The sequence below is a fragment of the Oncorhynchus tshawytscha genome, linkage group LG25 (genome assembly GCF_018296145.1).
Source record: "Oncorhynchus tshawytscha isolate Ot180627B linkage group LG25, Otsh_v2.0, whole genome shotgun sequence".
NCBI classification, from domain to species: domain Eukaryota; kingdom Metazoa; phylum Chordata; class Actinopteri; order Salmoniformes; family Salmonidae; genus Oncorhynchus; species Oncorhynchus tshawytscha.
The window spans coordinates 43,450,253-43,462,891 of record NC_056453.1 but is presented as its reverse complement, the minus strand read 5'-3'; the positions used below and the strand labels follow the sequence as shown (position 1 = coordinate 43,462,891).

General features: G+C 43.5%; 1 protein-coding gene across 1 annotated transcript; it reads left to right on the top strand.

Moving 5' to 3' along the window:
- Positions 1-8,701: 8,701 nt before the first annotated feature.
- Positions 8,702-11,723, top strand: LOC112224040 (probable vesicular acetylcholine transporter-B). The gene has a single exon (XM_024387326.1). The coding sequence runs from the start codon at positions 9,322-9,324 to the stop codon at positions 10,912-10,914; it is 1,593 nt and encodes a 530-aa protein (XP_024243094.1). The 5' UTR covers positions 8,702-9,321; the 3' UTR covers positions 10,915-11,723.
- The last annotated feature ends 916 nt before the right edge of the window (positions 11,724-12,639 follow it).

The following is a 12,639-nucleotide window of genomic DNA, read 5'->3' as shown; positions in this document are numbered from 1 at the left end:
GTCTCTAGGATGTGTCTAGGATGTCTCTAGGATGTCTCTAGGATGTGTCTAGGATGTCTCTAGGATGTGTCTAGGATGTTTCTCTAGGATGTGTCTAGGATGTCTCTAGGATGTCTCTAGGATGTGTCTAGGATGTCTCTAGGATGTGTCTAGGATGTCTCTAGGATGTGTCTAGGATGTCTCTAGGACGTGTCTCTAGGATGTGTGTCTCCCGCAGGACCAACGATGCTGCTTATAATCCGATGCCAAAGATCAACCTTAATCCACCTTTAAACATCCCGGTCCTCAGTTTCAACTGGGTTCACAGTGACAGGAGACAGATTGCTGAAAGTCTTTCAGTACAGTAGTGTTGTCGTAGGGATGTATCCCAAATGGCACCCTAGTGCACTATCTAGTGAATGGTGAGTCAGGAATAGGCCTTCAGGAGATGTACCATTTGAATTACGCCCTGATCCACACAGAGATAACGGCCGTGTCCCGTACCGACGTTCTGAATAATTAGCATTTTTTGATATGCGAAATAATAAAGCTTTATAGGTTGTGAAATTTCTCATGTTTCGTATTCTTTAAAATGCTAGCATGTCATACAAATTTTTGGCTTTTAATCTAGTAGAATTCGCTGCACACTATTGAGGAAGACAATCATATTTGGGGACTCACGTGTGTCTGACTACAGCTGATTTTATTGGTTTGATTGAAATCCACCCTATGGTAGGCTACACTGCATTACCACAGTATTGTATATCAGTTTATAAAATAACTAACTTTAAAACCTCTTGGGGCTAGGGGGCAGTGTTCAGAAGTTCGGATAAATAACGTGCCCAAAGTAAACTGCCTGTTACTCAGGCCCAGAAGCCAGGATATGCATATAATTGGTAGCATTAGAATAGAAAACACTCTGAACATTTCTAAAACTGTTAAAATAATGTCTGTGAGTACACAGAACTGATATTGCAGGTGAAAAACAGTATTGTACATCAGTTTATAATATATATAAACTAACTTTTACATGGAATCATACAGCAATATATACACAAACAAAACCTGTGTTAAAGAAGTGACTCAATAACCTTTTTTAAGATATACTCTTTTTTTTGCAGATTAAGGATGGAGTATAATCTGGATTAGGTCATATTTGCGTCACTAGGATTTTAGAGAGTCTCCTGCTCTAATTCATTAAACCACTCTCTCTCTCTCACACATACACACACACACACACACACACACACACACACACACACACACACACACACACACACACACACACACAGACACACAGACGCACGCACGCACACACACACACACACGCACGCATGCGCCTCCACACAATCTCGAATTCTTTCACTCAATCACTATTTTATTTTCTTCAGATAGAGAGAGATTGGAGGATGACAGTGGGGTCAAGTACACAGAGATGTTGCATCAAAGGACAGCAGGCCGATAGATTCCAACCTATGCCAACACAGTCTACATGTGTGCCAAAGGCTGTGGCATTATTGCTACCAGGGGGCAGGTAATCTAGCGGTTAGAGAGAAGAGCCACCAACCTGAGTCTGACAGGAGAAATCTAGCGGGGTAGTGAGCCGGTAACTGGATGTTTGCTGGTATCAAATCGTAGATGTCATTGCCTGCCGTTGTGCCCTTGAGCAAGGCACTTCACCACCCACAACAACTGCTCCACAGCACCCAGTGTGGCAGTCTCCTGCTCCAACCTCTCCAGCTTTTTCCCCGTCAAGAGACTGAAAAGGTTTGTAATGGGTCCCCAGATCCTCAAAAATGTTCTACAGCTGCACCATCGAGAACATCCTGACCGGTTGCATTACCGCCTGGTCTGGCAACTGCTTGGCGCTACAGAGGGTAGTGCGTATAGCCCAGCACATCACTGGGGCCGAGCTCCCTGCCATCCAGGACCTATATACTAGGCGTGTCAGAGAAGGGCCCAAACAACGGTCAAAGACTCCAGTCACCCAAGTTGTAGACTGTTCTCTCTGCACTGCAAGCGGTACCGGAGCGCCAGGTCCAAAAAGCTCCTTAACAGCTTCTACCCCAAAGCCATAAGACTGCTAAACAATTAATCAAATGGCCACCTGGACAATTTGCATTGACACCGCCCCTCCCACCTTTGTTTTTACACTGCTGCTACTCTCTGTTTATTATCTACGCATAGTCACTTCACCACTACCTACATGTACAAATGACCTCGACTAACCTGCACCCCCGCACATTGACTCTGTACCGGTACCCCCTGTATATAGCCTCCACATTGACTCTGTACCGGTACCCCCTGTATATAGCCTCCACATTGACTCTGTACTGTAACACCCTGTATATAGCCTCCACATTGACTCGGTACCGGTACCCCCTGTATATAGTCTCCACATTGACTCTGTACCGTAATACCCTGTATATAGCCTCCACATTGACTCGGTACTGGTACCCCCTGTATATAGTCTCCACATTGACTCTGTACCGTAATACCCTGTATATAGCCTCGTTGTTGTTATTTCATCAATATTTTTTATATTATTGAATTTTTTTACTTCAGTTTATTTTGTAAATAACTCTATTTTCTTAAAAATGCATTGTTGGTTAAGGGCTTGTAAGTAAGCCTTTCCCGATAAATTCCACAGCTGTTGTATTCAGCGCATTGTGACAAATAAAATTGGATTTGATATGTATGTGTGTCTTTCGGAGGGATTGGGATGAAGCGGAAGTCAAAGTTCAGTTGGACCTTGTGTACAATTGAGGAATAAAGGGATCCTAATCTTAATCCTACACCAGCCAGGCCACTGTCATTCAGTCACCACATCTCAGCCCTGAGAACACATGTAACACCGGGGATTACCCTGACTGACTCAGTGTGTTCTCACAGGGGAATACCCTGACTGACTCAGTGTGTCCTCATCTAACACTGGGGACTACCCTGACTGACTCAGTGTGTCCTCGTCTAACACTGGGGATAACCCTGACTGACTCAGTGTGTTCTCACAGGGGAATACCCTGACTGACTCAGTGTGTTCTCACAGGGGAATACCCTGACTGACTCAGTGTGTCCTCGTCTAACACTGGGGATGACCCTGACTGACTCAGTGTGTTCTCACAGGGGAATACCCTGACTGACTCAGTGTGTCCTCGTCTAACACTGGGGATGACCCTGACTGACTCAGTGTGTTCTCACAGGGGAATACCCTGACTGACTCAGTGTGTCCTCGTCTAACACTGGGGATTACCCTGACTGACTCAGTGTGTCCTCACAGAATGCTCTCCCTCCAGGAGACGATAGTATAGCCTACAGTAACAGCCTTGTCACAAAATAAGGGCATTAGTGGCACCCTAGAAAAACATATTTTTTCATTAACGGGAGTGGCTGGCTAGGGCACATTGCCCGTGCACTTGCTAGATGAATAAGGAGGACAGTTTTCACATGTTCACACTTGGCAACTTTACCATCTGGGTCTGAGTCTCAAATAGCACTCTATCCCCATGTAGTAGACACCTTTATAGTAGACACCTTTATTCCCTACATAGTGCTCTACTTTGTCTGTCATCCTGAGCCCTATGGGTCCTGGTCATAAGTAGTGCAATCTGTAGTGAATAGGGTATAATTTGGGACTCAAACCTCAGAAAGGTGCGGCATGGTGTCTGTATCCTGAGCCCTATGGGTCCTGGTCATAAGTAGTGCACTCTGTAGTGAATAGGGTGCCATTTGGGACGAAAACGATCCTCTTTATTCATTTAGCAAGTGCACGGCCCGTGTCCCCTAGCCAGCCACTCCCGTTGATGAAGAATGATGTTTTTCTAGGGTGCCAATAATACCCTTATTTGTTAACAGGTAATTTAGTCACAAGGATTAAATCATAACTATCTATTCAGTGTTCTTTTAGATCAACCAACAGCGTAATATTTTTTTTAAACAAAGGAGATGATCGTGAACTTCAGTGAACCCCCCCGCCCGCCCTATCCACATCGACGGGACAGTAGTGGAGAGGGTAGTAAGTCTCGGCGTACACATCACGGACAACCTGAATTGGTCCACTCACACAGACAGCATCGTGAGGAAGGCGCAGCAGCGCCTCGTTCAACCTCAGGAGGCTGAAGAAATTCGGCTTGTCACCAAAAGCACTCAAAAACTTCTACAGATGCACAATCGAGAGCATCCTGTCGGGCTGTATCACCGCCTGGTATGGCAACTGCTCCGCCCACAACCGTAAGGCTCTCCAGAGGGTAGTGAGGTCTGCACAATGCATCACCGGAGGCAAACTACCTGCCCTCCAGGACACCGACACCACCCGATGTCACATGAAGGCCATAAAGATCATCAAGGACAACAACCACCCGAGCCACTGCCTGTTCACCCCGCTATCATCCAGAAGGCGAGGTCAGTACAGGTGCATCAAAGCTGGGACCGAGAGACTGAAAAACAGCTTCTATCTCAAGGCCATCAGACTGTTAAACAGCCACCACTAACATTGAGTGGCTGCTGCCAACACACTGACTTAACTCCAGCCACTTTAATAATGAAAAAATTGATGTAAAAATGTAGCCACTTTAGCCACTTTAAACAATGCCCCTTAATATAATGTTTACATACCCTACATTACTCATCTCATATGTATATACTGTACTCTATACCATCTACTGTATCTTGCCTATGCTGCTCTGTACCATCACTCATTCATATATCCTTATGTACATATTCTTTATCCCCTTACACTGTGTATAAGACAGTAGTTTTTTGGAATTGTTAGTTAGATTACTTGTTCGTTATTACTGCATTGTCGGAACTAGAAGCACAAGCATTTCGCTACACTCGCATTAACATCTGCTAACCATGTGTATGTGACACATGGTTCTGTAACTTTCCCTAAAATTCCCAGGTTTTCTAGAACTCTTGGTTGAAAGATTCTTGGAATCGGAAGGGAAATCTGGAAACTTCCAACCAGGATTTTCAGAAAACCTGCAAATTTGACTAAAACATATTTTTGTTTTTATGATTCATGGCTTAAATATTTATGTTAACAACAGTGAGTGGTTTTGAATGGATTAATAATAGTCATGTTCACATGATTATTGATAGCATGGTAATATCCTTGATTTTGCATCCTATCAATCAGGCCTGGGTACTATCACCACGTGTGTAGCGCCATCTAGTGGACACATATGATAAGACTACGCCACAGGCAAACTAGGAACAGTTGAGACTGCTATAATAGGGCTGCATGAAATCCCAAGTTTTCCAGAAATCCTGGTTGTTAGATTCCTGGAATCAGGACGGAAAAAGTTTTTAAAAAACAAATTCTCCATCCAGGATTTCTGGAAAGTTCTGGAAAGTTACTGAAAAAAGACGATTGTCAATAACAATTGCATTTATAAAGACCTCTAAAACATGCTTGATCAAAAGGGTTAACTGCGGAGCATCTAGCCCGCCTGTTTGAAATATTGCCGGGAGCTCTCTACTCCGTTCTGAGACTGAAACTCTAGTCCATTACCAATGGCTGCACCATGACACATCGGGTACGAGTGCTAAAGAGTGTGCTTACAATCACATCAAGGCTTACATCCTGTACATGAGACATAATAGAACTGTAGTCTTTTTAGTGACCACTAGATTGCACCATTGTCTTGTATATGTGTATAGTAAGTAAGTGCCTACTCCTGAAGCCTGCTCCCTTTTAGAAACAGGCTATTTAGTTACTATGCAATCTCAACGCTCTATGGCAGAGAAAAATACTCGCTTTGTGTGCATGAATGACGTAACATTCTGGGATTTCCTGCCTGGCGTGGGATAATAAATCGTTTAACCTGAGAATGTTTGAAATAACTGTCAGTTAGTGTAGGTTAAGTCGTTTAATTCGGGTGCGTTTTAAATTCTACTTCATATCAATCTGGAGAGAATGTGACGCTGTGTAGAGAAATATGCTACTGATTTGATCACTTTACAGGTCCAAATGCGGAGCCCGTCTGGCTGCTCACTGGAAGGGAGCTGTTCACTCCGCCGTGGTGCTGAAACGTTTGGGACGCCGCTCATCCGGGCGCCAAAGCCACTATCATCCCAGAGCAAGCACAAGATACGTGGCATGGAGGGTAACGATGAGACAGGGCTTCATTTTAATTAAATGACACGATACAAAGCCATTTCTCTGTAACTCAACCTGGTCTCAGAGCGTTACATATTATTATGTACGTAAATCCGTGACACCTCATTTAGTATGATATGTTTCTTTTTTTTTACCCCTTTTTCTCCCCAATTTCGTGGTATCCAATTGTTTTTAGTAGCTACTATCTTGTCTCATCGCTACAACTCCCGTACGGGCTCGGGAGAGACGAAGGTTGAAAGTCATGCATCCTCCGATACACAACCCAACCAAGCCGCACTGCTTCTTAACACAGCACGCAGCCAACCCGTAAGCCAGCCGCACCAATGTATCGGAGGAAACACTGTCCACCTGGCAACCTTGGTTAGCGCGCACTGCGCCCGGCCCGCTACAGGAGTCGCTGGTGCGCGATGAGACAAGGACATCCCTACCGACCAAGCCCTCCCTAACCCGAACGACGCTGGGCCAATTGTGCGTCGCCCCATGGACCTCCCGGTCGCGGCCGGTTACGACAGCTGTGCCAAAGTCTCTGATGGCACAGCTGGCGCTGCAGTACAGCGCCCTTAACCACTGCGCCACCCGGGAGGCCCATGATATGTTTCTTATGGTATGTATACATTTGTGGATGTCCATCACCAATTTCGTGTGATACGATACGAATTACAATTTGTATTATATGTTACGAATTTGCTAAATATACCATGGCTAGGGGCTTGGGGTTAAGGTTAGGGTTAAATTTAGGAGTTAGGTTAAAGGGTTATTAAGTTTAGAGTTATGGGACGGGTTAAGTTTAGGGTTATGGGACAGGTTAAGTTTAGGGTTATGGGAAGCGTTAGCTAACATGCTAAGTAGTTTAGTTGCAAAGTAGCAAGTAGTTGAAAAGTTGCTAATTAGCTAAAGTTGTCCATGATGAGATTTGAACTCCCAACCTTTGGGTTGCTAGACATTCTTATTCTACACCTACCCATCCACCCCGAACAACCCCCCTCCTTTCGTTTTTGGCCTTAAGTAACCATCTGTCTTATGAACCATACCAAACATAATCATGTTAAGTGGGGTGTCTCGGATTTACATACCGAATAATACGAAATGCTCTGAGACCAGGTTGTGTAACTAGTAGGTGTACATCTGCAACTACTTAACAAACTATCCAAACACAAGAAAGAACCGGTGAAGCTGCGTATTATTTACTGTTTATTCGGAAAGTATTCAGACCCTTTTCCTTTCCCTTTCCCCACATTTTGTTACATTACAGCCTTAATTCTAAAATGGATTATAAATACACATTTTTTTCCCCTCATCAATCTACACACAATAACCCACAATGACAAAGTGAAAACATCCAAACAACAGGTTGGATGGGGAGCGTTGCTGCACAGCTATTTACAGGTCTCTCAAGAGATGTTTTAAGGGGAGTTTCTCCCATTCTTCTCTGTAGATCCTCTCAAGCTCTGTCAGGTTGGATGGGGAGCGTTGCTGCACAGCTATTTACAGGTCTCTTCAGAGATGTTTTTGGGGAGTTTCTCCCATTCTTCTCTGCAGATCCTCTCAAGCTCTGTCAGGTTGGATGGGGAGCGTTGCTGCACAGCTATTTACAGGTCTCTCCAGAGATGTTTTTGGGGAGTTTCTCCCATTCTTCTCTGCAGATCCTCTCAAGCTCTGTCAGGTTGGATGGGTAGCGTTGCTGCACAGCTATTTACAGGTCTCTTCAGAGATGTTTTTGGGGAGTTTCTCCCATTCTTCTCTGCAGATCCTCTCAAGCTCTGTCAGGTTGGATGGGGAGCGTTGCTGCACAGCTATTTACAGGTCTCTCCAGAGATGTTTTTGGGGAGTTTCTCCCATTCTTCTCTGCAGATCCTCTCAAGCTCTGTCAGGTTGGATGGGGAGCGTTGCTGCACAGCTATTTACAGGTCTCTTCAGAGATGTTTTTGGGGAGTTTCTCCCATTCTTCTCTGCAGATCCTCTCAAGCTCTGTCAGGTTGGATGGGGAGCGTTGCTGCACAGCTATTTACAGGTCCAGTATTATGTTGTTACATTCATGTTTAATATATGGCAATATTATATATTATTATATCATGATAATATAAGCGGACAATAGGCTATGATTGCCTGTATGGGACATAAAGTATACACGTCAGGTAGTAAATATTTTACATTTAAAAAAATGGCTGCAGGTATCAATATTTATTTAGGATGTTTTAGGTTATATTGGAACGATTGCTGTGACTGGATCAATGAATAGTTTTTCAACAAAGCCAAATCCACAAACTAAGGTTAGTCTTCTCGATTTGAAATAACGATACCCATAGGCCTAATTAGACATATATTAGTTATTTTCCAGATATCCTCTATATTGCCAGTATATTAATCTATGGTGATTAAAGAATTGTAAAGAAACAGTGACACGTTCAATCATTGATATTAGGCTTACAATGTAGGCCTAAACATATGGAATGTTACGGAATATACGTTTAAGTACTTCAGGAAACTCAAGGGTTAAGCAGTGTGCACTGCTGGGAGGGCTTTCCTGCGCTCGTGTATGGAGGAGTCGTGATGACGCTCACTAGTGCAATTTTCTGAATTAGCATAAAGGACGCAACTGGCAAAGGATCCACTTGGGGCCAAGTTGGTGATGCGTCACAGCCCTTGGTGAAATTGAGGGAGAGGGGAAAAAAATAAACAAAAAAAATATCGACAGACCTGCGAGTCAATGCGTAAGTACCAATGGCAACGAAGCCATTCCTGATCTCAGAACGGAACACACACGTGCTACAGGTGATACAGTAGGAGATATGAGCATTGGAATCGGACATATAGGGTCCCAAGTTCCATAAACAACTTCTAAAAACGTTTCCATAGAAACTTGACATGGAGTATTAGAGGTTGAAGTCTTTACACCGTGTAGAGAAGAGCACAAAATATTTCACCACTTCACTACTCCGGACCATGAAACAGCGCCTAATGTGAGCGCAAGGGGGGTGAAACAAGACCAACCACCGATGAAGCCCGCAGCATCGCGCGCTGTCAGAAAATCACACGGAGGAAAGTTCCAAGCCTGCTACCCCTTTGTCTTTCGCACCGCGTAAGTGAACCAAGAAACAGCTACGTAAATGTTCCAGGATAGTATTATCTGTAGTGCTGAGATTTCTGTATAAGAGAGCAGAGACGAGAGAGGAGAAGAAAACAACACTGCCGTTTTGTATTGACAACAACAACAGCAGATCATCATGGATACAGGGGGGTCCTCCGGGCTGGCCAAATCAGCCGCTGTAAAACTGTCCGAGATGGGAGAAAAAACCAAACAGTTTGGCAACAAAATGAAAGCCCCCGACCACCAAAGACGGATTATTTTAGTCATTGTCTGCGTGGCTCTCCTTCTAGACAATATGCTCTATATGGTTATAGTCCCGATTATTCCCGACTACCTTGCTGATTTAGAGCTTGAGCAAGCAGAGCACGTCCACCTAGTTATACATCAGAATTATTCAATCAACACCACAATGAGCTCAGCCCAAGCTAAAAACAACAGGGACAATTTAGATGTTCAAATAGGAGTACTGTTTGCATCGAAGGCTATCCTGCAGCTTTTAGTGAACCCGTTGTCAGGAACTTTCATAGATCGTGTTGGATACGATATCCCCCTCCTAATCGGACTAACCGTGATGTTCTTCTCTACGTGTATATTTGCTTTTGCTGAGAACTACGCGACGCTGTTTTTCGCCCGTAGTTTACAAGGTCTGGGCTCAGCTTTCGCGGACACCTCAGGAATTGCCATGATAGCAGATAAATACACCGAAGAATCGGAGAGAACTAAAGCCCTCGGTATCGCCCTGGCGTTCATCTCTTTTGGGAGCCTGGTAGCGCCACCCTTTGGGGGTATCCTGTACGAGTTTGCAGGTAAAAGAGTACCGTTTATCGTTCTCGCCGTGGTTTGCCTTATAGACGGGATTCTGCTCTTGACAGTGATCAAGCCGTTCTCGAACAGGACTAGAGACAATATGCCGGTGGGCACCCCCATCTACAAACTAATGGTTGACCCCTACATAGCTGTTGTGGCAGGTGCCCTGACAGTGTGTAATATCCCGCTGGCCTTTCTGGAGCCCACCATAGCCAACTGGATGGAGAGCACCATGCATTCAACTAAGTGGGAAATGGGATTATGTTGGCTGCCTGCTTTCTTCCCGCATGTTCTGGGTGTGTACATGACCGTCAAACTGGCTGCTAAGTACCCCAACCTGCAGTGGTTCTATGGAGCCTTAGGTATGGTCATTATCGGGGCCAGCTCGTGCACCATTCCAGCATGCAAAACATTCGGCCAGTTAATCGCCCCGTTGTGCGGCATATGTTTCGGCATCGCTCTCGTGGACACCGCCCTGTTGCCAACTCTTGCCTTTCTGGTCGACGTGCGTCACGTGTCCGTGTACGGCAGCGTCTACGCTTTAGCTGACATCTCCTATTCTGTCGCCTATGCCATGGGTCCTATCGTGGCGGGAAATATAGTGCACAACTATGGGTTTGTCCAACTCAACCTGGGCATGGGCCTCGTCAACGTCCTGTACGCTCCGGCCCTTCTGTTCCTCCGCAACGTGTGCCAAATGAAACCGTCCTACTCTGAGAGAGATAACCTGTTGGTGGACGATGATGAACCCGAGGGTCTGTGTGATACCATGAAAATGGAGGAGCGGAGAGGCAAGAAGAAGGGTTATAGTTCAGCAGGGGACTGCTTGCCTGTGGTGGTGGATGAGAATGGAGGGTTCGACCCGTTTAGAGCACAAACACTCGCCTCTGTAGATGAATTCTCTGGTCCAGAGTACAGTTAGAATATTCAGACTACATCTAGAATACTGTAGCAATACTTAGAACGTCCCCGAATCCATTACCGAGAGTTCGAGAATTTGTACACATTCCGTTCGGATTTAAGTACCTGCCAAAAGAGTGGGTTAGACAGTCACTTCACTCTGTAATGTAGGGCTACTGGTGTACAATATACACATACCAAATCACCTAATCATGATGATGTGACCCGTTTCCAAAGGGGATTTTATTTTGACTGTAATGTCATGGTCTTTGAACACGTCTTCTATGTACGTAATATGTTTCTTCTGGCCGTCTAATCTGAAAGGTCTAATACAATACACTGTGTGCGCATAACTACTGCAGAGTATTGTAAAAAGGTAAATAGATAAATGTATGTCAAATGTTATATTGATATGATAAATACACGACCAACTATCAACGCATCACAAAAAATAACTCGTTTTTAGGTTTGTCAACCTATGATTGCATTTATAATTTCGTTGACATATTGACAATCATTTTAATTAACATTTTTGTTAATTGGGGTTTTTCTTTTCCATATCTAATTTCGAAACGTAATTGTGACATCTGTATTTTTCATTGAAGTTATGTTTTCCTGAAAATGTAGTGTATTATATTGGAATGCGTTTTGTACATATGTGAATATTTACATAGTAAATTATTAAATTGTATGTGTGCCTATGCATATTTGAGCGTATGCGTGATGTATGCGTGTATCGTCAAAGCATAAGTATCCGTAATAGCTCAATAACAACTTCCTATATCCTGAGTAGACATATTAACATATGTTAATTTATCGACTATAGTTATAATAAATTGTATTTAAATATAAACGTGTTTTGTGTGTGTCATAATTATTTATAGTGAGATGATTAAACCATATTTTAATCAAACGAAGGTCATAATATTACCAAATAAACAAGTTGATATGAATCCTTATGTAAACTTGCAATCCCCATGTTGAATAGAAGAGATCCACTGGGCACAGACGTCAGTTTAACGTCTTTTGATTTACATTTGGTTGAGTTGTCAAATAATGTGAATTCGACGTTAAATCAAAAGCAAAGTTCACCGTGTCGTTGGATTGAATGTTAAAAAGTTGAGTAAAAAAAAAAGAGACGAAATTCCTTTTCCTTTTTCAAATCCAGTCAGTTTTCCGAGATGATTCAACGTCATCACGTTGAATGTTCTTGTTGAAATTACATGGAAACAACGTTGATTCAAACAGTTTTTGCCCCATTTGGGACGTTGAAGATAATACACAATATTTGTATCCCGACGGACCCTGAGGTAATTTAATTAACAATTTAGTTAGTTAACAATTTAGTCATCTCTGCTACAAACATTATTGGCACAATATGGCACAATATCTGTGAGTAATTTGGACTTTCGAGTAAACGCTTTGCAGTCAGAGATGTGTGAGAAAATTACACTTACAGGGGTAGATTGTTATTCAACCCATACTGTAAAGATAATCAACGAATTGTTTTGAAGTACGGGTGTTGAATATGATACTTCAACCAACTAATCGTTTCACTGTGGATTTGTATTGATTACATAATTTTGTTCAGTGCAATTACGCACGAGAGCCAGAGAGCGAGAGTGCGTGTGTTGTGAGTGTGTGAATGAGTGAGAGGGGAGAAAGAGCGAGCAGCGACAGTATGCGAATCACATTCTTATTATTTAGGAATGATGTAGCTCATATATCGTAATGTAAACGTATACTT